This window comes from Nicotiana tomentosiformis, chromosome 3 (genome assembly GCF_000390325.3).
Source record: "Nicotiana tomentosiformis chromosome 3, ASM39032v3, whole genome shotgun sequence".
NCBI classification, from domain to species: domain Eukaryota; kingdom Viridiplantae; phylum Streptophyta; class Magnoliopsida; order Solanales; family Solanaceae; genus Nicotiana; species Nicotiana tomentosiformis.
This window is the reverse complement of record NC_090814.1, coordinates 65,609,230-65,635,533: the sequence shown is the minus strand read 5'-3', so window position 1 is coordinate 65,635,533 and position 26,304 is coordinate 65,609,230. Positions and strand designations below refer to the sequence as shown.

General features: G+C 36.3%; 3 protein-coding genes across 3 annotated transcripts; 1 reads left to right on the top strand and 2 right to left on the bottom strand.

Moving 5' to 3' along the window:
• Positions 1 to 1,774: 1,774 nt before the first annotated feature.
• On the bottom strand, positions 1,775 to 3,322 carry LOC108949065 (uncharacterized). Its single transcript, XM_070198558.1, has 4 exons — positions 2,839 to 3,322; positions 2,540 to 2,658; positions 2,068 to 2,488; positions 1,775 to 1,980 (listed from the first exon to the last, which is right to left on the bottom strand). Exons 1-4 carry the CDS (start codon positions 3,320 to 3,322, stop codon positions 1,775 to 1,777), a joined length of 1,230 nt encoding a protein of 409 aa, XP_070054659.1.
• A 5,220-nt stretch (positions 3,323 to 8,542) lies between these two features.
• LOC138907931 (uncharacterized) lies at positions 8,543 to 8,992 on the bottom strand. The gene has a single exon (XM_070198557.1). It carries the CDS (start codon positions 8,990 to 8,992, stop codon positions 8,543 to 8,545), a length of 450 nt encoding a protein of 149 aa, XP_070054658.1.
• A 13,012-nt stretch (positions 8,993 to 22,004) lies between these two features.
• LOC104119267 (BTB/POZ domain-containing protein At3g56230) lies at positions 22,005 to 24,332 on the top strand. The gene is made up of 3 exons (XM_009630715.4): positions 22,005 to 22,430; positions 22,980 to 23,156; positions 23,864 to 24,332. Exons 1-3 carry the CDS (start codon positions 22,236 to 22,238, stop codon positions 24,320 to 24,322), a joined length of 831 nt encoding a protein of 276 aa, XP_009629010.1. The 5' UTR covers positions 22,005 to 22,235; the 3' UTR covers positions 24,323 to 24,332.
• The last annotated feature ends 1,972 nt before the right edge of the window (positions 24,333 to 26,304 follow it).

Sequence of the window (26,304 nt, the reverse complement as noted above, 5' to 3'; positions counted from 1 at the left end):
TTGCCTTTTTGGAAGAAATCTTGCAAAACCCTCCTTTGAGTTCTTGAAGAATTTCTTGAAGATCTAAGTATTTTATGTGTAGATTTCATCAACACTAGTGTAGAAATGATGGAATTTCATACCAAGATAATGGGAATTTCTTACCTTTAAGAATAGAGGAGTTGATGATCTTGAGAGCATGGAGAAGAGCTCCAAAATTCGTCCAAGTGAAATGGGGAAAATGAACCCCCAAGGTGAGTACTTAAAAAGACTTCAGGTGGGGGTAACGTGCCAGTGCCAGCCCCAAATGCCTATACTTCACTGGTTTTCAAAGTTGCTAAGAGGGTTGACATGCCACAATCCGCACATTGCACTGTCCCTAGCACGCTCCAGTTATTTTCTTTTCAATTTCTTGCTTCACCACTCACCCTCATTTGATACCTTGCTATGATATAGACCCGAATTGACTTCAAATTTTGCACACAAGTTATAAATAATAGTACGGACCTATTTCAACTTCCGAAATTGGGATTTTGACCCAGACATCAATATAGTCAACTCCCAGTCAAACTTTCCAAAATCTTCCATTTTTTTAACTTTCGCCAATTCATGCCGAAACGACCTACGGACCTTCAAATCAGCATCCGGACACGCTCCTAAGACCAAAATTGCCATATGGAGCTATTGGAACCATTAAAACTCTATTCCGGAGTCGTTACACAAAATTCAAACTCCGGTCAAATCTTACCGCTTAAGCTTCTAAAACAAGAATCCTTCTTCCAAATTGATCCCAAATCATCCGAAAACCAAATTCGACCGCACACGCAAGCCATAGTACCTAATAAGAAGCTGCTCGAGGCCTTAAACCATCAAACGAGATACTAATTCTCTAAATGACAAGTCGGGTCATTACATAAAGTATCACTGGGATAACAAAATAAGCTAAAGACACTGTGGAAGATCGGGTCAATGCTTTCACAAGGGTGGAAATCTATTGGGCATGAGATTCTCTGTCCCTTCTGGGATCCTCCTTACGCTGCATGGTTTCTTTTATCTACTCATCATTGTCTTCTCTAAGCTTGGCATTCTCCTCAAGAGCTAACTCCAACCTCTTAGTGATCTCTGTTGCCCTGCTGCTACCAGGTAGAATAGCAGAACCTATTGATCCCCTAGACTTGATATCCTCATAGCCACACTACTTGAGGGTAACAACATCCAAAACATCATTGTGGTTTCCAAACTTAAGCTCAGGCAAGAAAATATTGAGCTTGTCAAATAGCTCAGTTAACATGAAGCCATAAGGCATAGCATGCTTAGGCTTGGAAGTGTTTTCCACCCTTGCCATGTACTGAATCATCTAGCTGGGAAGATTGATAGCTCTATCAGTGTCAAGAAATTCCATCACAGCTATGTCTAGCAGAGTAGCCTCGTGCCTTCTCTTAGATCTCTGCAAAATGCAGGAGTTCACAAAGTGAAACAACAAATTGTGAAAGGGTGTCATATCAGTCTTACACACCCTCTGGGGAGCATCCAATTCAAACTTCTGAGAGAACTTCCTTGTGACTACAATTCTTGTGTCCACATCATTATCTATGGATGGCCACTTTTTCTTCAAGTAATTGTCAAAACCTAAGGTGGGAATATTCAGAAGCATACCAAGCTCTTCAGCATCAAACTCTATATCAAACCCCCTACCATTACTCTTGACCATTTTTCCATCAAATTGGAAGTTTGCATAGAACTCCACTATAGCAGGCACACACATAGGAGGGAAAACCTTGACAAACATGTGTCTTCATCCATGTAGCTCAAGTTTTTCAACTAATTGAGCCATCCCTTTCTTATCAGTGTTTGCAAGAATTTTCCCATTCAGCACTTTTTTGTTCCTAAACTCAGTGAGTTTATCAACCACAATAGGCATACCCTTCTTCTTATTTCCTTTACTATCCCTTTTAGATGGGGTAGCTACCTTGGTATATTTGACAGCTTTTCTCTTTTGTGCTGATGTGTTTTCTTGCAAAGTAGAATCAGACTCATCTTTTGCATCCAACTCAACAACTGGAACTTACTTCCTTGGCTTCTTGGAACCTCTGGACTCCTTAATGATTTGTTCATCAACAACCTTTCTTTTATTCCTTGTGAGAGGAGTCCTACCAGGAGGAACCACTTTTTTTCTTGCCTGGATAACTGACTTTGATGCTTTCACAGGGGCCTTCTTGCTTTTCGTCCCTACTGTAGACAAGGGTAAATTATCCTCATCACTGCTGACCTCCTCATCTCCAGTGAAAGGAGTTAACAAGGGCCCAATTTCTTCAGTCCTTTTCCCTCCACTTGCTTCTTCTGAAGCGGATATGACAATGTTTCCAATAGCCATAGAGCCTTCACATTCCCCACTTGCATTATCATTCTCTTCCTCACTCTCTTCATCCTCACCGTCACTCTCACTTCCCTTTTCTTCATCCTCAATTTCACTCTCAGAATCACCTTCTTCCTCACTATCTATTTCTTCCTCTCCAGAATCACCCACTTATTCATCTAACTTATCTTATATCTCACTAACCTTCTCCTTCTTCTCATCAGATTCCCCCCAATTCTCACTCCTTTTCTTATCAGTATCATTAGCTATGCCCTGAGCCTGATGCTCATCATGACTAGCCACCACTCCCCCTTCTTCCTCACCTTCATTATCATCCTTATCCTCAGTCTAGCTAAAATAGATACCATCAGAAGCCTCCTTATTTACTATATATTTATCACCTTCTCTCCCAACCATAGGAATAACATTAGTGGTATCTACCCTTTTCTCCTGAGTTGCTATGTTTATTTCTACACTAGGTTCCTCCTCTCATGGTTTATCACTTGTGGGTGGAACAATATCTAAGGGTGCAACATCAATGGCAGAAACCAGAACATCTAACTTTGATGGAGGTAATTTTACATGACTTGTAGTAGTTGACACTGGTTCCCCCTGAACCACAGCTTCCTTAACTATTGTCTCCACCTTAGCAGCAGCATCAAGCACCACATTGTCACTTTTAACAGATTTTCTAGGAGTAGCCTTGATCTTAGTGGACTTGGAGGTGTTATTCAAAGAAGACACGGGTGCTTGGGCAGGTGGTTTTAGATGTAAAGGTCTAGTAGAAGTGAGAATAATGGGTTCAACAGGAACACGGGACGATGGTGCAGGTACAGTGAAGGATATAAGTGGAGAAGGAGCAGTTGTGGGTGCAGGTTCACTTGATGGTTTTGCACTTTTCTTTGATTTGGGCTTCATGTTCTTGGGTTTGGCTTTAGTCTTGGATGATGATTTTGCTTTAGAAGGAGTTTGGCTGGATTTAGTCATGGTGATGAGAGAATGAAATCGATGAAGGGAAAGAGAGAAATATTTCTTGATTCTTGCTTAGGGTTTGAGAGGAACACTGAGGTCTGAGAAACAAATCATAAGGGAGATTTTAAAGAAGTAACTCCTGATTTGACCGGAAGAAAGAGAGTAACCAAATTTGAGCTCTAACGGGACTCTAATAACATTGACTTTTGACTGTTAGAATTTTAGGAATAATTAAGCTCTAATTTCTCTAGGATTCCCCTTTAATCTTTGACTGGATGACAACTAGGAGTGATGCTAACAGGATTAAAAAGTTTAAGTATAGCAACAATTTCAGATATTAAGCCCCAATTAATTAAGACAGGATGACACGTACCTGAGTCAAAGAACCAACTCTTTAGTAACTCTGTACTCATTTCTGCAATAAAGCTTCAACACTATAGGTTAGTATCATAAGACATAGTTATCAGCTAGACTTTTCTGGGCAAGTGTGTGTGCTTAAAACAAGCACGAGACTGAATCAAACATATTGTACTTAACCATCTACATCTAGTTATACTTTTTCTAGACAATCATTGGGTTTCTACCTAGTTGGAAGTATTAATTAGACCCAGTTCCAGTTGACTCCTTTCAAAGTGATCCCTACTCAGAGCTTTAGTAAAAATATCAGCAATTTGGTCTTCAGTTTTACAGAAGTTAATTGAGATATTCCCTTTAACATTGTCTTTGAGAAAGTGATGTCTAATGTCAATGTGCTTGGTTCTCTTGTGTTGAAAGGGGTTTTTAGCAATGTTTATGGCACTAGTATTGTCACAGAAAATAGGAACACAATCAACAAAAATATCATAGTTCCTTAGTTGTTGTCTTATCCATAACAATTGAGCACAGCAAGATGTTGCTGCCACATATTCAGCTTCAGTTGTAGATAAGGTCACTGAGTTCTGCTTCTTTGTTCCCCAAGACACCAGGCAAGAACCAAGAAAATGTGTTGTTCCTGAAGTGCTTTTCCTGTCAACATCAAAACTTGCATAGTCAGCATCAGCATAACCAACTATATCAAAGTTATACCCTCTAGGATACCATAGACACAGATCAGGAGTCCCTTTAAGATATATGAGTATCCTCTTGACAACCTTCAGATGAGACTCTTTGGAATTTACCTGAAATCTTGCACACAATCCCACACTGAATACAATATCAGGCATGCTTGCTGTGAGATACAACAGTGACCCAATCATTCCTCTATATAGCTTCTGTTCAACACTTTTCCCTTCTTCATCAAGGTCCAGCTTTGTTGCAATGGAAATGGGAGTGTTTATGGACTTAGAAGAGTCCATGTTGAATTTCTTCAGCAATTCCTTGATGTATTTTTGCTGATGTATCATGGTTTCAGTAGGTGTTTGCTTGATTTATAACCCCAAGAAGAAGTTCAATTCACCCATCATGCTTATTTCAAACTCATTCCCCATCATCTCAGCAAATTCCTTCCACATTGCTTCATTAGTAGCTCCAAAGATAATATCATCCACATATACTTGTACAATCAGAACATTTTTTCCTTTACTCCTCATAAACAATGTGTTGTCCACCTTTTCTCTTACAAAGTTATTGGTTAAGATAAATTTTGAGAGTCTTTCATACCAAGCTCTTGCAGCCTGTTTCAGTCCATACAGGGCTTTATCTAATTTGAACACATAGTCAGGAATTTCTTCACTCTCAAACCCAGGAGGTTGTTTAACAAACATCTTCTTCTCCTTTAGATAACCGTTCAAGAATGCACTCTTTACATCCATCTGGTACAAGGTGAACTGCATGTGTGTAGCAAAAGCTATTAGCATCCTTATAGCTTCCATTCTCGCTATAGGTGTAAATATCTCATCATAGTCAATGCATTCTTCTTGATTGTATCCTTGAACCACAAGTCTGGCCTTATTCCTTGTGATATTTCCTTGTTCATCCAGCTTATTTTTGAACACCCATCTGGTACCTATGACAGTTCTGTTTTTGGGTCTTTGTACCATGTGCCAGACCTTTCTTCTTTCAAACTGATTTAGCTCCTCTTGCATGGCTATAATCCAATCTGGATCCTTTAGATCTTCCTTTATATTCTTAGGTTCAACCTATGAGAGAAATGCTATAAGTGTACATAGATTTCTTAGAGATGACCTAATTTGCACTCCAGCACTAGGATCAGAGATGATGTTCTCAAGGGGTGTGAAAGTTAATGTTTTCATGGTCTAATCTGTATCCCCAGAGATGGTTCACCCAAGGAGTGACCCAAGAGAACAGTGTCAGTATGTACAACTTCATCAGTCTAGTTAGTAGTTAGAGTAGTTCTCTCTTCTTCTTGTTCTTTATGATCGCTTTCAGATTCCTTAGGATCTCCTGATCCATCTTCAGATTGAGGTTCAGGTTCTTTAGAAGCTCCTTCATCAGTGGGTCCTATGTCACAGTCTTCATCCTGGAGACTTTTCTCACCTGTGTTGTTAGATTCATCAAAAATAACATGAACATTTCCTTCTATGCACATAGTTCTTTTATTAAAAACTTTGTAGGCTTTATTATGTGGTGAGTAACCCAAGAAAATTTTCTCATCACTTATGTCATCAGACTTACCTAGAGCTTATTTGCCATTATTGTGCACAAAATATTTGCACCCAAAAGCTCTTAGGTGAGTGATGTTGGGCTTTCTCTCTCGAAGTAACTCATAGGGAATTTTTTCAAGAATGGGTCTGAACATGCATCTGTTTAGCATAACAAGCAGTATTGACTGCCTCAGCCCAGAATCTCTTAGGCAGTCCACTAGTAATCAGCATGGTCGTCCCCATGTCTTCTAGAGATATATTCTTTCTTTCCACAACACCATTTTGTTATGGAGTTCTTGTTGCAGAAAAGTTATGATCAATGCCGTGTGTGTTACATAACTCAAGGAACTTAGAATTTCCAAACTCAGTTCCATGGTCTGTTCTTATACATAAAACATTACAACTCAGTTTCTGTTGGATCATTCTGACAAACACACATTAAACATCAAAAGTTTCATCTTTAGATGCCAAAACCAGGGTCCATGTGTACCTAGAAAAGTCATCTACAATGAGAAATACATACATCTTCCCTCCTCTGCTTCTCATTCTCACTGGTCCATATAGGTCCATGTGAAGTAGTTCTAGGGATTTTGAGGTGCTGACAACCTTTTTAGATTTAAAAGATGACCTTACATGTTTCCCTCTAACACAAGCATAACATACCTTATCTGATGTAAACTCAACTTTTGGTAGCCCAAGGACCAGGCCTTTTGCTACCAATTTGTTGAGTTGAGAAAGACTAGGATGACCCAGTATTCTATGTCATAACAATGGGTCATCTTTCACTACACTTAAGAATGTGTGCTCACTCTAAGAAAGAGACATAATGGATATCTTGTAGAAATTGTTGTGTCTCTTACCTTTTAACACAATTTTATCAGTATCAAGCTTAGTGACAGTGCAAATTTTAGAATTGAATTTTACCTCATTTCCTTGATCACACATTTGAGAAATGCTAAGGAGATTATGTTTAAGGCCTACAATATAATACACATCTTCTATAACATGAGAGATTGACTTACCGACCTTACTAATACCTGTTATCTGGCCATTTTTCCTATTTCCAAATGACACACTCCCTCCTTGGAAGGCTGTCAATGAGAGGAAGTTTTTATTTTCTCCAGTCATATATCTTAAGCAGCCACTGTCTAGATACCAGTCTTGATTGTTCCCTCTCACTTTAGCATGCACCAGAAATCACAAGTTAGTCTTGGGAATCCAGACAAGCTTGGGTCCCTTTTTATTTGAAAAATAATGAATCAGATCTCTTCTTGCCCAGAAGGGAAGATGTTTAATAGTTATTTTTTGTTAACCTTAATCTACTTAGTTTGGACAAGGGGATTGACTTTTGGTTCTTCTTCCTTCTTCACATTTTTAGCAAGACCAAAAGTGTTCTTAAACTGAGCATGAATTAAGGCAGGGCAAGTATCTCTAAAGTGTCCTACCTTCCCATAATGACTGCACATCTTGTTAAGAGAAATTTCTACAAACTTTGGATCAAATTTGGGAACAAGTTTTCTATAGCTAATTCCTGATTTGTTAGTGCTGCAATTTTCATTCAGCCAATTTAATTCATCTGAGGATCTATGCCACTTGCTTAGCCTAGATAATTTATAATTAGCTTTTTCTAGATTTTCTTGTATTACTTTATTCATACATTCAGAATCATAAAGATTATCTTTAACATTTTTTAGTTCTTTTCAAACATATCTTGAAGATCACTCATTTTTTCTTTACCATGTGTATCAGATGACTACTCATTTTTAGAAGTGAACTCAAGAACCTAATTCTTAAGATCTTTGACCTATCCTTCAAGATCAGCTTTTTCAGATTCAAGTTCTTTGAGGTCAAGTTTGACACATGAAAGGTTTCTTATTAACTGATTATTTCCAGCACTCATCTTGTCCATCTCACTCATCATGGTCACAATTATGGCCATCAGCTGTTTTTTAGACATAACATGAATTTTTTCTTTCAAGTTAGAGATACTTACCTTATTTGTTTTATATTCAGACTTTCAATCACTCATGGACATCATCCCTATCACTTCTTCTTCTATTTGGCTTTCTTCAATTGCCATCATCGCTACTTCAATCAGCATCCAAGATCCTCCATATATCATGAGCAGATATGCAAGAGGACATATTACAGAGAATATGTTTGGGCAAACTTCTGTAGTGCGGGTCCTTTGCTTTAGCATTTTTCTAGATTACCTGACGATCGTCATTATCATAATCCTCTTCTCACTTGTTATATTTGTTTCCTTCATCATCCATTTTGTTAGGGATAATTGGTCCATGACTGACAATTATCCATATATCAAAGTCAGTGTCCTGAAGGAATATTTCCATACGCGTCTTCCATTCATCATAGTGATGTCCATCAAATAGAGAAGGTTTTTCGATGTGCATTCCAAGCTGTACTGGAGGTTCTATATCCACTGTCTAATGTGCATCAATCATAGCATAGAGACCTATGGCCTCATTCTCCTTCTCTTCCTCTTTATCACTTCTATTGTCCTCATATGCTGCTAGAAAATCCTGTTTCATTGCTTCAGTGAATCATTTATCTAGGACTTTTCCTTTGTTTGGACCCTTCTCTCTCATTTTTTCCCGTTTCTCCTTTCAGCTCGTTCTTTCCTCCACTCAATTTCTCACATTGGGTAGTCTTTGACCATGTAATCTAGCTTACTACACTTGTAGCACCCATCATAAACGGCTTTGTCAATCTGCTTGGGCTTACCATTGTTCCCTCTCTTAGATGCATTTTTGGAATTCTTCGTGAACTTCTTGAACTTAGCAAACATTGCTAGCTCAGGATCATCACTGTCGGATTCCTTTTCTTGATATTCCTTAATAACCAAGACTTTGTCCCTCTTTGGTTCTTCCTTGCGCATTTCTATCTTTCTCATCTCATGAGTCTTTAAGTTTCCAACCAACTCATCAAGTGAGATCTTATCCAACTCCTTGGCTTCCTGAATAGCTATGACTTTTAATTCCCATGAGGCTGGGAGAATCCTTAGAACTTTGCTAACCAACTCTTCTGAGGTAAACACCTTTCCAAGTGATTTCAGTTCATTTGTTATTATAGTAAATCTAGTCATCATCTCTTATATAGGCTCAGACTCCTTCATGGAGAAGAGCTGATAGTTCCTCATAAGTAATTATATCCTTAATCTTTTCACTTGGTTTGTTCCTTCATGAGCAATTTGGAGTGCATCCCAGATCTCCTTTGCATTAGAGCAAGTTGATACCTTGTTGTACCCATTAGGACCAAGTCCACAGACAAGGATTTTCTTAGCCTTTTCATTATTCTCTATCATTCTGAAATCTGCTGCTACAAATTCAGTGGGGTCCTTAGGAACAGTTTCATTTTGCGCATTTTGTTTAGTAGGAGTTAGTGGACCTTGGTTCACTATAGTCCACAGTTCATAAATCCTCATCCATCAAGAAATCTTCCCTTCTTGCTTTCCACCAACTGTAGTATTTTTCCATTAAACATGGGGGGTCTGGTAGTTGATTGTCCTTCATTAATTCCAGGTGGAGTACTCATTTTGCCTCCAAGATCTCTCTAGGTGTTAACCGTGTGTGAGAGAACCTGCTCTGATACCAATTGTTAGTTTGAGTGCCTTTATGAATTACTAAAGAACTTGGTTCGTTACCTTACTCCTTACGCGGAAAGAAAAATAAGCAGTAAAGTATACACATCCTTTTTTACGTAAAAAATCAGCCAGCTCAAAAGGTACAAAAACCACGACCTACCATATAGGATTTTTAACTTTAACCTCACTAGAACAATGAGCCAAATATATCGATATAAATTTGTAAACCAATACTCTCAAGTTCTCCTACTTCAACTATTTGATTTACAAGTTACTCTAACTTGCAAAACCAAACACTCACTCCAACTCACTGATTGTATATGACACTTTGATTATAACTTGATTTCCTAAAATACATTTACTAGACTAACTCAAGAACATAACACTGGTACTCGACTTGAGTGTGAAAATATAGTTCTTACATTGATGTTTAAAAGGATAATCTCATCAGTCCAAAAAGATAGTATTTAAATTCCCCGTACTCCGAGATCTTTTAGGAGTCGTATGCGTAGTCAGCTTCTCGTTTGATCGGACTCCTACTACTCCAAAGATTCCACAAGTCTTGGGACTCTTGTCTCTTACTTATGCACGTGTATCTTCTTGGGCAACAACCCTTATCATGTTTAGCAGTCTTCTTCCAACAAACTCGTACCTCAGTAACTTTGAGATAAAGTTACTATCTTGCAAATACACGTACAATCATCAACCTTGAGGAGCTGGTTCTTAGAGCACTTAAGCATCTACGTTGAGGACCTGGTTCTTAGAGCATTTCATTTGTACAAACTTTGTTAATCATCATAATATCAATACTCAACACCATTTCCCACTGATATTTTGGGGTAATTCTAACGAAAGCAAGATATGTGAATAGGAAAGAGAGAACGATCATAAACTTAATTAGAGAAGTAGAAGATCTATGGGAAGCTAAAATTACTCAAATCCATGGTTCTTTTTAATATTTAATTGGTGAATTAAGTTGAAAATATTGTGAAAACCCTCTTGGTTAATTTGAAGAGTTGAAGGTATAGTTGATGTCGGATTTGAGTAAAATTACTATGGTTGAACTTATAATTGGATGGGTTGTTGGATTTTGTGAGTTTCGTCGGATTTCGAGATGTGGGCCCCACGAGCGATTTTTGAGCTAAATTTTGGAGTTTTATGGAAAATTAGCATCTTCTTATGGAATTAATTTCAATAAATTTTATTGACTGAATCGAATCATTTATGGCTAGATTCGAGGCATTTGGAGGCCAATTCATGAGGTAAAAGCTTAGCGGAATAAGAATTTCACGGTTTGAGGTAAGTAGCAGTTATAAATCTGGTCCTGAGGGTATGAAACACCGGATTTTTGTATCATGTGATTATTTTGGAGGTGACGCACATGCTAGGTGACGGGCGTGTGGGGGCGTGTACCTAGGGGATTGTGACTTGGTCCGTCCCGTGAAACTAGAAAGTTGAACAACTTGTTGTTAGCTATATGCTCTCTATGTGTTGAAGAAATTCGACTGTAAATCGTGTTAGAAATCATGCTTAGGCTATGTGATTGTACTATTGGGACCCGCAGAGGTCGCGTACTTGTTGAATTATTTGCTAATTGTTGTCTTGTACTCAGTCATAATTTTACTTCCATATCATACCTCAGTATTTCTTGATTTTGTTGATACACTATTTTATCTTTGTTTGGGCTGATCTTTGTGATTTTCGAGAGCCGAGAGACTAGAGAGGTTGATGACTAAGTAAAGTCGAGGGCCTATCGGTGAGGTATGGATATTATAGCATGTGAGTTATCTTTGCAGCACGTGAGTTGTCCGTGCAAGATATTATAGCACGTGAGTTGTCCGTGCAACATGTGAGTTGTCCGTGCAGATTATAGCGTTTGGGCTGTAGGATCCCCTACGGAGTCTGTACACCCCCAGTGAGCGCGGGTACCTATTGAATGTGAGTGCAGAGGGCTGAGAGCCGAATGGTTGAGTTGTTGTGACGAGGGGAGTGATTGTTTCCCTGAGAGGCTATACTTTCTTTTCATTTGTTGTTGCACTTAGTTGTTATCTATCATTATTGTGAAATTATCTGAAAGATTTTATATCCGGATTACATGAAGTGGAACTGTATAAAATTAATTTGACTTAAACTGCTAGATTTGAAAGCATTTCTATTCTTTGCTGGAATTACCGAAAATGAACTATAACTGTGTAGCTCGTCACTATCTCCAGTTCTTTATTTATTATTGTTACTTATTGAGTTGGTTGTACTCATACTACACTCTACACTTCGTATGCAGATTCATGTGTTCCCGACTATAGGGGGTGTTGATTTCTTTCGCACAGTTGATTTTTCATAGATTCAGAGATAGCTGCCGTGTTTCGCAGACCTTGTCTCTCCTTCCCTATCTCCTTATTTACTGCATTTGGTCTCAGACTATTATGGACAGTATTTTTCAGACTTGTATTCATATTAGATGCTCATGTACTCAGTGACACCGGGTTTTGGAAGTGTTTATATATGTATTTGTGAGTTTTTCTTCCGCTAAATTTAGATATTATGTTTTCAAACTTAAAAGATATGGTGGTTTATTGAGATTGTCGGCTTGCCTAGTATTGAGATAGGCCCCATCACGACGGGTGAGATTTTGGGTCGTGACAGTAATATAGCATCCTCTATTTTATTGAAATATTAGGACCTCTATTCTAATTAATTGGACGTACGCCGTTCATTTTCAAAATTCTGAAAAATGTTTCTTTGTTACAAAAACGTTAAAGTGGATGTCCATTGAATACTCCATACATCCCTATTCCATGAGTCATTTGAGTTCATGTATTTAGTTAATTCATCACTTAATATTTGTAACCTTTAGGTGTATTCTTGTAACCTTTCATGTATCCCATATCCTATAAATAGGGTATACTTTTATCTTATAAAGTACACACAAGAAACACACTTGAATAAGATAACTTCTACATTCTCCTCCTATACATCTTATCTCTATTACTATATTGTTCTATTTTTCTCTCATTTTTAATACGTTATAAGCACGAGTTGCTCATATCATAGTTACTTTGCCTGCTCCATGGGGCTCTAATTTCATTCTCGTCTTTTAAAGTTGAGTCTACTTTTTCATCCGGTATGTATTTACAGTTTTATTCTTAGCATATATATATATATATATATATATATATAAGCTATACGGTAGAAGGCAATTAACTTTGATTTTGTGCCAGTTTCAATTTTGAATGTATGTTCCACTAATTTCTTTCTGATCCTAGTTTAGTCTTTGGTAAAGATAAAGTATACAATCATCTATTAAATATTTAATGTAAAAAATTAGCATATTAGTTAGAATAAAGATGATTTTCTCTCTCTCTCTATGTAACCGTGACTATATATATACTACTGAATTAATACCCGTTTCTTCATTTTCTATTTCAAAATTTTTATTTTATTTTGTAAAAGTTGCACATGGGTGAGGATATTTATCGTATTAGTTTACCTTACAATGTTTTATATTTTAGTAGACTAAGTAATCAACATAAATAATGCTTTATTAACTAAGCTTATTGAGGTTAGTAATCATACGATTGCATTTAGTATACATAGTATAATTAAAGATTATGCATTTTTTTTACTATGATACATAATGACGTAACAACACATGTTCTCTTAATTTTACGATTTAGTATACTGACCTACAACTATAAATGGTATGCATTGATAATAATTCTTATATGTGATGACCCAATATATCATCTTTAATTTTAAATAGTTATTTCTGTGTTCTGAGACCTCGAATAGCACCCTTCAGCATCCCTCGACTTGCGGGCGCAGTCCGTAAATTTTTTCGGAAAGTTCTTATGTGAAAATTTGATTAAAATATGAAATGGAGCTTCAAAACTCATTTGAGTTGATTTCGGTCAACGTTTTGAGCAAACAGACCCAAATCAGTATTTTGACAGTTTTGATAGGTCTGTATCATGATTTGGGACTTAGACATATGTCCGGGATCAAATTTGGAAGTCCCTACCTCGAATTATCACCATTTAATGGAAACTAGAAATCTAAAGGCTAAAGATTTCCAAAGTTTGGCCGTGAATTTGACTTTATCGATATCGAACTCAGATTGAGATTCCGAGAGTTGGAATAGCTCTGTTATGTCATTTATGACTTGTGTGCAAAATTTAAGGTCAATCGGACTTGATTTGACAAGTTTCGACATCAAATGTAGAAGTTGAAAATTCTTAGTTTCATTAAGCTTGAATTGGAGTATGATTAGTGGTTTTAGCGTTGTTTGATGTGATTTGAGGTTTTGACTAAGTTCGTATGATATTTTAGGACTTGTTTGTATATTTGGTTGAGGTCTCGGGGGCCTCAGGTGAGTTTCGGATGGTTAACAGATCAAATTTGGACATAGAACAATTAAAACTTGTTGCTGCCTACTGATGCAATCGCACCTATGGAAATTGGCTCGCAGGTGCGAGCTCGCAGAAGAGAGCCTGGCATCTCAGAAGCGGGAAGTCCGCAGAAGCGAACAAAAACCCACAGAAGCGACACCAAGGTCGCAGATGTGGAGGCAAGGGAAGCTGGGGAAAATCGCAGAAGCGGACGCTTATTCGCAGAAGCGAGTCCGCAGAAGCGGTTGGTTTCTCTCACCTCGAGACCGCAAAAGCGGCTAAGTGAGTCACAGGTGCGGAACCCTTGGACAGTATACATTTCGAAAGGGTTCCGAGTTTTGCCATTTTTGGACATTTCCAACACGTTTTTGGGACGATTTTCAGAGGAAATTTACGAAAAACCTTGAGGTAAGTCACTTGTGATCATTGTTATTCAATAATATTGGATTATTATTGAATATTTCTGACTAGATTACGTATTTTTGAGGTAAAATTAGAGGATTTGGGCCTAGGGATTTTAAAATAAAATATTAAGATTTGAAGGTCAAGTTGATGTCGGAATTTAGTAAATTTGGTATGGTTTGACTCGTGGTTGAATGAGTGTTCATATTTTGTAACTTTTGTCGGGTTCCGAGATGTGGGCCCCACATGCAATTTTTGAGTTAAATTTTAGATTTTGTTGGAAAATTAATGTTTTTATCTGGAATAAATTCCTATGATTTGTAAAAAGCAAGTATTTTTAAGTAGAACCAAAAGCATGTTTCAAAAGATGAAAATAGTAACTTTGTCTTAGAAGAACTTTTAGAACTTTGACCAAGTAGAAATTGGTGCTCCTATATTAGTAAAAGTATTTTTTGAATTAATTAACCAAATACAAACGTCTACTCTTCAATATTTTAAAAATTTTGACCGAACATGGTGCAATCGAGTAGAACCAATTTTAGGAGTTAATATCTTAAATTGTCACTCAACTTTGGGTAATTGTTCATCAAAGTTATATAATTTTCATTTGTCTTTAAAAATCACTCAACTTTACCTAGTTCACTAGAATGGTCATCTTGTCAAATTTGTACTTTCGGGTAAGATTTAGTGAGATGACAAAAATCAATTTTATAAAAAAGTTATTAAAATACTAATCTGAAACCTGAACCATTTTAAATCCAACTCAGCCATTTACCCAATACCTGACTCATCCCGCATACAGGGCTCGACATCAATATAACTTCTTTGCTCTATTTGCAGTTATAGTTAATTTTAAGGTATTTTTTAACTTTTAAAGCATAATTTACATCATTGAATTTTTCAGTTCTCATCTCAAAGATTATTGTTATATCAAATTTAAAAGTTAAAATAAACTACTGATGAAAAAATAGAAGTCAACATTCAATAGATGATTATGAAGACACATAAAAAATTTAAATCAATTCAACCATTCTATTATAACTCAGGGTATGCTCTCAACTACTTAGAGTTATAGTTCTTCAACTATTTATAGTATTGTTAAAACTTGATTGACGAGCAAAATTACTGAAGTTTATTTGAGTTCATAGTGACTTTTCAGAGAGACGGACGTCTCTAGGTCTTTTCTATTTTGCTCAAAAGTCCAAAAATGAAACTGTTGCCCTACCAGATATTTTATTCCTCCTATCTATAAGTGGGTCTGTCCACTAATTACTCTACAGACTAAAATAAATATAATGTGGGCTTCTGGGCCCAATAGCAAAAGAAAGAAATTAGCCCAATTTGTTAAGTGATGTCATTTACTTATATCTCAACACCCCCCGGCAAGTTGGAGGGTGAGATAACCCCCCAACTTGCGAAGATGCAGATGATGAATAGCTCCCCCCAACGGTTTAGTGAACAAATCAGCAAGCTGATTGGCATTGGAAGTGTGAAGCAGCTGAAGCAGACCTTCATTCAACTTTGTATGAATAAAATGGCAATCCAACTCAATGTGCTTGGTGGGCTCATGGAAGGCAGAGTTCTTAGCAATGTGGATGGCTGCATGGTTATCACAAAACAGAGTAACAGGAGAAGAAAAGATAACACCAAAATCAGAAAGAAGCCTGCAAACCCAAGTGATTTCAGTAGTGGCCTTACTCATAGACTTGTATTCGGCCTCTGCAGATGACAAAGAGACTACAGATTGTTTCTTAGACTTCTAGCCGACAAGACATCCCCCTAATATAATACAAAACCCACTGATGGACTTTCTACTATCGGGTAAGAACCCCAATCACTATCACAATATACACTGAAAGAAAGATTAGGAGAATTATTGTAGAATTCCAAAATCAAGAGTACCCTTGAGATACCTGAGCAAACGTAAAGCAGCTTGTATGTGAGGAAGGCAAGGCTTCTGCATAAACTGACTTAAATGTTGCACTGCAAAGCAAATATCAGGTCTTGTATGGGTTAAAAAATTGAGTTTACCCACTAAACACCTATAAGTCTCAGGATTGGGCAGAGGATCACCATGATCTGCCCGCAGCTTGTCATGCATATCAAGAGGAGATATAACTGAAGAACAATCATAGGAGTGGAGCTCTTTGAGGAGATCATGTACAAATATTTTCTGATGCAGCAGCACCCCACCCTCAAAATACAACACTTCAATACCCAGAAAATAGTTAAGATGTCCTAAATCCTTAATCTTAAATTGATCATGGAGGAAGCTTTTTCACAGCATCAATCTCACACAAATCTATCCTAGTGATGATGATATCATCAACATATACCACTAAGAGTACTAAGGCATCACCAGAACCCTTAGTAAAAAGTGAATAATCATTGAAAGAATGCACATAACCTCTAGAGGACAAAGATTTAGACAACTTGGTATACCATTACCTTGAAGCTTGTCTCAAACCATACAAAGATTTATTCAGTTTACAGACCAAAGAAGTTGAAGTAGAAGCAGAAGATGCAGTAGATACTGAAAGACCAGGTGGGAGCTTCATAAAAACTTCTTCATCTAAGTCCCCATGCAAGAAAACATTATTAACATCTAGTTGGAAAAGTGGCCCATTTCTTTTAACAACTACAACAATTAAAGTTTTAACAGTAGATATTTTAACTACAGGTGAAAAGGTTTCATGAAAATCTATGCCTTCAACTTGTGTATCACCCCTAACCACAAGCCTAGATTTATATCTTTCTATACTCCCATCAGCTTTGTACTTAATTTTGTATACCCATTTGCAGTCAATTGATTTCTTGCCTTTGGGTAACTCAACTATGTCCCAAGTACCATTAGTCTCCAATGCCTCAAACTCTTTTTTCATAGCATTCTACCACTCAGGGATAATTGTTGCCTGAGAATAAGTAGTAGGCTCAAATGCATGATGCTCACCAGAAGTAGACACAACAGTTGAATTAGCAGACCTGGAGCTAGGATTAGGGAGAGTGCAGACATAATTCTGCAGATAAGAAGGGGGATTGTGAGTCCTATATGATCTCCTTAACGGAGGGAAATCAGATTCAGAGAGAGAGAAAGGGAGATTAGAGGAAGTAGGAGAGTTGGGACTAGAAGAAACATGGAGATTAGAGTTGTTGTTCAGAGGTATTGCAGAATCAGAAGGAGCAGGATTAGAGGGATGAAGAGAAGCAGGGGATATTGCTGATGGGACAGGGTAAAATAAATCATGGGAGAGTGAAAAATGTTGCTTAACAGTGTGATCAAAGCAGGCAGAAAATGGCAAATTTGACATGGTAGGGGAAGAAGATCCAGATTTAACAAAAGGAAAGACATGTTCATGAAATATAACATCTCTGGAGATAAGACAGATTTTATTCTGTAAATCATACGGCTTATAGACTTTCTTCCCAAAGGGATAACTAATGAACACACAGGGAATGGCCCTAGGCTGCAGTTTGTCCCTATGAGGTTTTGGAATAGTTGAGTAACGTAAGCAGCCAAAAGCTCTAAGATTTGAGTATGTAGGGAGTTTGTTATATAAGATCTCATAGGGACTCGTATCCTTTAACACACTAGAAAGAAACCTATTTATCAAGTAGGCGGCTGTGAGTATACAGTCTCCCCAAAATCTAAGAGGAAGACCATATTGGAAAAGAAGAGCTCTAGCAGTTTCTAAAAGATGTATGTGTTTTCTTTCCACAACTCCATTTTGTTGTGGAGTGTGAGGACATGTTGTCTGATGCAATATCCCTTTCTCAGAGAAAAATTTTGATCCAAGAGTGTTGGATCCCAACTCTAAGGCATAATCACTTCTTACATGTTGAACTTTCAATTGGAATTGAATTTTAGTCATGGCAATGAAGGCTTTTAAGATGTCAAAAGCATTGCTTTTGGCTCCCATTAGGTGGGTCCAAGTGGATCTTGAAAAATCATCAATAATGGTCATAAAATATTTGGAGCCAGTATAAGTAGGAGAGTGATATGGACCCCAGGTGTCAATGTGGATCAACTGAAAAGGCCTTATGGATTGTATACTACTATCAGGAAATGATAATCTTGTTTGTTTGGCTAGTGGACATATTGGGCAAGAAAAAGACTATTTGGAAGATAACTATGAACCAAGCATAGAGATATGTTTCATTCTAGATAAAGGAATATGCCCAAGCCTATAATGCCAAACCACATCCATTTTATTGATATCATTCAGAATTGCATCAGTATTTACATGTATTTCATCAGCATCAACAACAGCAGAGTAACTGGATGTAGTACTGGGAGAAATAACAGCAGAAAATAGGAGCTTGTAGAGATTGTGGTCCAGCTTACTAAGAACCAGAGGCATCTTCAGAGAAGGGGCCTGTATAGCACAAAGAGTTATGGTAAACAGAACAATCCCATTGTATTGTTCTAATAGCTTATGAACTGAAATAAGATTGTATTGAAAAGAAGGAACATAAAGAACATGATGAATTATGAAATTTGGAAACAAAGTCAAAGATCCTACTAAATAAACTTTGACTTTGTAACCATTTGGTAGAGAAACTAGACAAGGTATAGGTAGTGTTTTCAGATTAAAAAGTAAATCCTTATGAGAAGGCATGTGGTTAGAAGCTCCAGAGTCTATTATCCAAACAAAACTATCTACTTGTGAAAGCATGCATGACTTGAGCAGAATACTTTCTGATAACAGCTTACCAGCAAAGTTAAACCAGCTAGGAGAATTGATCTTGTGTTAAACCAGGAACCATTGAAGCATTACTAGATTGAGATGACTTGACAGAATGAGGAACCACACTAGAATCCATATTAGTAGGAGGGCAATGAGAGTTCACTTCAACATAAGCTGTAGTTTTCCTACTGCCAGGCCCTTTTGTGAACTTAAAATTTAAAGGATACCCATGTAGCTTGTAGCACTTGTCAATGGTGTGACCTGATTTCTTACAATATTTGCATGTTAGGGCTCTTTGAGTATCAAAATTGACTCTGGAAGGAAAATCTTGCTTAGACACCCCAGCATTGAAAGAGACAGATGTAGAGAGAAACTGAGGAGAGGTAGAAACCTGCCTCTGCTTCTCATCTGACAACAATATACTGTAGACAGTGCACACAGATGGAAAAGGCTTAATCATGAATATATTGCTTCTAGTTTGCACATATATATCATTGAAACCCATCAAAATATTGATACACCTTTTGAACATCATCATCTTTCTGATAATCAGATTTGAAACCACAATTGCTACATGACCTGACTCTACTGATTGACAAGGCATCAATTTCATCCCACAATTACTTGATTTTGTTGAAATATGAAGCAATATCAAGTGATCCTTGTGAGATGTGAGCAAGCTCTTTCTTAAGCTCAAATACCCTTGCAGCATCTTCTTAACCATATCTTTCCTCCAACTCACTCCAAATATCTTTGGCAAGTTCAGAGTATTCAATACTATGAGCAATGTCTTTGAACAGGGAGTTGGTTAACCAAGAGACGACCAAATCATTACACCTCTGCCACTTTCTCGCCAAAGGAGAACTGTCAGGAGGATTAACTGAAGATCCATTAATGAAATCCAGTTTATTTCTAACAGACAAGGCTACAAGGATGGTTCATCTCCAACTCCCATACCCAGTACCATCAAAAGGAACAAAAACTAAGGAAGACCCTAAAACATTAGACAGATGCACATAAAAAGGATGACATGGATGCGTATAATCATCCTCATGAAAAACAGAATGAGAAGTAGTAGAACGAGCAGTTGGTAACGCAGATGTGGAATCATCATTCGGTATTTTGTACAAAATTAATCAGGAAAAGATAGGCACACAAACAAATAATGAGGAGAAATAACTAGGGTTACCAAATTTCCTTCGCGACCGGAAGGAACAACGGCCTTGTAAAATAAATCAGTGGCAAGGACGAGCAAACCCTAGCTGAATGAGCAGTTTCAGAAATCACCAAACCCTAGGTTGAGAAGTACGCCTCAGATAATATCAAAGTAAGTTCGATCAATCAACAGCCGTCATCAACACCAGAAAAACTTAAAACAGTGATGAAAAAAAAACTCGTCGGAAAAAAAAAACTTAGAATCGCGAAGAAGCAACGGAACCTCAAAACTCCGATAAAAATATGTGAGGGTAACATCAGACGAAAGGTAATTACCCAATCTATCCAGATCTGGGCTCTGATACCATGTTAAAACTTGATTGACGAGCAAAATCCCTGAAGTTTATTTGAGTTCATAGTGACTTTTCAGAGAAAGAGAGAGACAGAAGTCTCTAGGTCTTTTCTATTATGCTCAGAAGTCCGAAAATAAAACGGTTACCCTACCAGATATTTTGTTCCTCCTATCTATAAGTGGGCATGTCCACCAATTACTCTACAGACTAAAATAAATACAATGTGGGTTTCTGGGCCTAATAGCAAAAGAAAGAAATTAGCCCAATTTGTTAAGTGATATCATTTGCTTGTATCTCAACAAGTATGTGATTCGAAATTATTTTTAAAATTCATTGCTATCAGGCTCTAAGTCAATGACATATGAATTGAAAAATCCAATGATATAAATCATTATCGTAAAAATTATCGTAACAAATTCAATGACACAATTCACTATTTTCTAAAGTTTGTTTAAATTTAACAACACTTTTTTGTAAAATCTAGGAGCCGTGAAAATTTCTCGAATATTTTTCAACGGATTTGCGAATTTTCTTTCAAATATTTTCAAGGATTGATTGTTGTATATTTGATGTAACATAATTTTGAAACGAGAACCGAAAAATTTAATGGTATAAATTATTGTTCAAAAAATACAATAACTTTCGTTAACTATAATTGCATAAAGAAGAGATATATTAAAGTCGATCCATATATGTGAGACTGGTTAAGTATTGGTTAAACAGGTAATAGTGAATTTAAACATCTGAAAGTATAGAATACGACAAGAATGACTATTTATTTAAGTGAAAGTTGAGTGATTTTGAAAGACAAAAGAAAGTTATATGACTCTGGCTACCAATTATCCAAAATTGAATGATTTTGAAAGACAAAAAAAAAAGCTTGATAACTTTTATAGCCAATTTTTCAAAGTTGAGTGATCATATTAGCCATCAATCCCCAAATTTAGGTTTGGCTCGGGAAGATATATGAGAGTTTGTTTAATGTCTATTGGAGGACGTGCTAGTCTTACCTCATTTTTGCTGTTTGTAAGGTTGGAAAGTCCTTTTCCACTTCCTAACTTTTATATTCTTAGTTTCAGCTTCTTAACCAATTCCTTTCTCCTTGCAACCTACTCAAAAAAGACATGGCCAACCAACACTCTCATTATTTTTCTTAATTCTCTTAACCCATTTTTTATTTTCTTTTTTACAATCCTTCCTCGCTGGAACTGAATGATGCCCATAAGTTAGCTGGTGGATAATTACATGAACTTAATAATTAAGTCAAGCTGGTTGGATTAGTTTAATATTCCATTCTTCGAATCAAAATAATTCTTTTAACACAGTTAATAATAAAAAAAAGGTTCTTGATTGCATCTTTTACAAAAGGTTCTCGTTAATAATTTTTCTAAGGTCCTCTATTTTTGCGAAGAATAAAGCATTCGTTTCATATATAAAAAGAAGGAATATAATCCTAGCTTGCCCCACATGAACATATAGATCAATCATACTAATTATAAAAGGATTACAAAAACGTAGATAAGTCGCTATTAGTTAATATTGTCAGCTTATAAAGAAAGCGTAGCAATAGTTTTGCCTCCCCTTTTCAATTCTTTAATATAAATTGGAGCATAAAGTTCTATTAAACTTTATAATAATGGAGAAATGAAAAGGCAATACCATCATTCTAAGTCCACTTCTCTTCTTCTTTTCCATCATCTCATCTTCTTCTTCTTTTAAGTTATATACTTGTATTCATTCATCAGAAAGATAGAAGAAGGCAGAGATGGATTGTTCAATATGTAGTGCTATGCCATTTATTCTAAGGCCACCAAGAAATACAATATGCGGAGCTTGTTATGAGGGAGCCAGAACTATAATTACCTTGACCAACAGAAATGATCACAGCGACAACACCAAAGGAACTGATAATAAAACAGTAACTGGACTTTCTGCTTCTTCATCTAATCCTTCTATTAAGGTATCATTTCCTTTTTGCTTGCTTATACAATCTTTTTGTTTGTTTGTTTTTTCGATAAACGTGGTGTCCGAGTCAACTTGTGCGACAATTCCTTGTGCGATACTTCCATGGGTTACTTGCTCCTACCGCCAACTAGTGTTGTTTAACTTTGTAGATTTGGACAGATGAAAAGAAATCACCTAATATTTTTGCCTATGCCGGAATTTGCTATACAATCTTTGTTCATATATATGTAGTTCATAATTCTGTCTTGGGAAGCAAAGAGAAATAGAGAATACCAAAGAATTTAAGAAATTTAATTTGTTCTTTGGATGTTGTTTGTGATGGTGTAAGGTTACTAAAACTCGAAGTCAGAATTATAGATGCAATGCACGTAAGTGACAAAATGGAAAGGGAATTTAAGTTTTTTATGCTCCTTTTAATTGTTCTAAGAATTACCCCAAATTAAACCGAGAATCACTTTTCTCTTTTTTTTCTTTTTTGACCGTTGCACGTTATTTTTCCCGTCCCCTTTGGGAATTTATAGTAACTGATTGTTGGTTCCAACAGGGATTTGTAAATGCATTGAAATGGGTGAAAGAAATGAAGGAGATGGAGGAGGAATTAAACGAGAAACTGAATTATCTAAGTGGGTTTGTTGTTGCCTTCAGAGATCATATTCATACCGATATTTTAATTAAGCCTGGGAATGATGGTCCCTCCATACCGGCACATCGAGCTCTTTTGGTAATCATCTTCTTTTTTTTCATGAATAACTAATTCATGTGTATTTCAGTATTAGATTTATAATAAGTACGGAGTATAAGCAATACACATGAAAATTGAAAGAAAAAAAAAAGAAAGAAAATCCCGCAACCAGTATTGTACACGTCCCCCATATTATATTTATAGTTTAAGTTATATACATAGTTATATAGTACATCCTTAGTGTATGAAATTCTTACACCATTAGATTACATTTACATGTTATGGTAAGTAACTTATCTTATTTTTAATATTACAAATCTCATATTTTATGGAAGCTTACTTATAAATATCATTTGGTTGACCTTATAGTGTAAAGGTATATGTAAGATAAACTCATCTATAATTGTCCAACTTCCTGCCCAAATGGTTCTAGGCACCCTCAATTAGATATGAAGCGAAAAGAAATACTGTTTACTTTGCTTCATATAATCTAACAAAACTTATTTTACTCAATAACTACTATGTTATATATGAAACATGATAAGACGTCCAATGTGTCTATTTCGTAAAGAATAACCAGTCTCAAAAAACTGTTAAGTAGAATGCGGTGCGCTTTATTACAATGGATTTACCTTATATTCAGTTACAGTGTATTTTGAAATTTTTACACTATGAGTGCAATTATTTAACAATAAGTGCATGACCTTATATGATGATAACAACAACTATTTTCTTAAAAATGACAGGCAGCAAGATCTGATATATTCAAGAATATATTGGACTCAGATGGGTGCAAAGCTCCACCAAGTGACACAATAACTTTGCCTGAACTTAACTACGAGGAATTAGAATCTCTATTAGAGTTCCTTTACAGTGGAGATTTGCCTAAAGAGAAGATGGAAAAACACGTCTACTCACTGTCAATAGCAGCAGACAAGTACGAAATCCCCTTCTTGCAGAAATTTTGTGAGCACCAAATGTTGGGATCGTTGAACTCATCGAACGCTCTCGATATTTTAGAGATTTCGGACACTTGTTCTAACCAGTCTTTAAAGGAGACATCGTTAAACTTCATTGTTAAGAATATGGAAGATATTGTTTTTACAGCTAGATTTGATGCATTTGCACTCAAGAATCCTCACCTTACTGTACAGATTACAAGGGCTTCTTTTATAGACATTAAAAATAAAAGGCTTGTTCTTTGATTTCTTGGAACAGCATAAGATTATATTATTTCTTTGTTTGTTGAGTTAATTGTATGCTATACAAACAACTTAAAGAGGTTACATGAGAGAAGAAAATTGGAAAATAACATTGCTTCCTTGTTACTTTTATAATTTCTTCTTATTTTAGACTTCGGCCCGATATATTATGTGCGCGATGGGCTTAGAGGCCAATATCGGGCCTCAAGCCATATCATAGGCCATGAAATTTGCTGCTCAGGCCCAAATTCCTTGGGGTGTAGGAACTTACGACGCCAAGTTTCACGAGATCCTTACGCAAATAACATGTTGGGTTCATTATTTACTTGTTCTAGTTAGTATACATATATTATACATATATTGATTATACACATATTATATAGGATTTGTACATATATTATATATCTGCCAGTTATTAATTCTTAAGTTTTTCAATATGGTGGGTTTGTTGACATACCTACGAACTCGTTAGTTTTCTAATATAAGATTCTAAATTGCTTTATGTAATATTAAAAAATGTTGCGCTTGGTGAAACTACATTGAATTATCATGAAGAAGTGATAAACGAAATGCATATTTAATTTATTAACCTTATTCAGGGGCAAAGGTACATAACCCTACGGGTGGTCAATTGATCACCCTTTGTCCAAAAATTACACTGTATATATAGATAAAATATTAGATTTTAATGATATATAACATATATTGAACACCATTTATTGAAGATTTTTTTTATTTATTTCAAGTTTGAACACCCTAGATGAAATTTCTGGCTTCATCACTGACCTTGATTAAGTGATAAACGTGTATATACATATATGTAATGTAGTAATGTGAAGAGTGTAACAAGATTCCAGGCTGATATTGTCCGGGCGGGACCATCAAATTGAAACTGAAGTTTTCATTTTCTTTAGGTCTTAGTTTTGTTTGAATGAAATAGAAATAAAAGCGAAAATTAAGTAGAAAAGGAGGAGAAGAAAAAGGTGATGGAGCTAATTCAGTGTGTCATGTTTGAATGAGAAGGAAGTGAATGATAAAAGGGCTAAACCATCGCTATCCTTCCATACTTTCATGTATCTTTCTCCTTTCTTCTTGCCCCCTCTCTCATTTGCCCCACAAATTTTAGTCCTCCTCCTCGTTTCTCATTCTTTTATTTTCTTTTAACGCCCAATAACCATTTGGTCCCAAGGTCAGGAATTATCAGTTATGCCAAAAGATGCACTTAATACAGCCAGAATAACAATTATAACCCAAGTTGATTTGCAAGATTTTTTAAATCCGTGGGTAAGATACACACGAAATATAAACAGGACGAAATTCTTTAGTCACCTTACAATTAGGTAGGGATACACTTCCCGCTCAGTGGCCCTACTTGACGCAAATCATATATAATTAGTCGAGTCAGTGGAACTTCGGAAACTGAATAGTTAATTGGAAAAAGAAAGAAAAAAGGTACGGATGCACTTCTAACCGTATCAATCAAACTAATATGCTATGAAACATTTAGTCCCTTTTCAATCCTCAAGTAATTTTACTACGGTGACGTTTCCTGTACTAATCTTAGTTGCTGCAGAAAAGATATCTTGAGGATCCAAATAATTGTAGGCTAATTCGTGCTTAGCGACTAATCTAATGCGCACTTGTGTCATCAAATTGGATTTAAGATAAAGCTTATAAATGATTCCAGAGCTTAAACTACAGCCGTATCATATCTAGTACACCTTAACCTTGATCATGACAATTCCAAGCATTTTAAAGAAGAAGAAAAAAGAACAATTTTAGTACGCTTAAACCTTGATAATGACACATGTCTAGCACTTTGGCCACTCAATTTTCGGCAAATTTCATTTTTGGTTTTTGATATGTGACTAAACACATTTAACTTTCACTTATAGGCTTGTGTTGCTCAGCCATGCATTATTTGTGTGCCGACTGTACTATGATAAGTGTGTACGGTCGAAATCGAGCTCGCCTACGACACGACG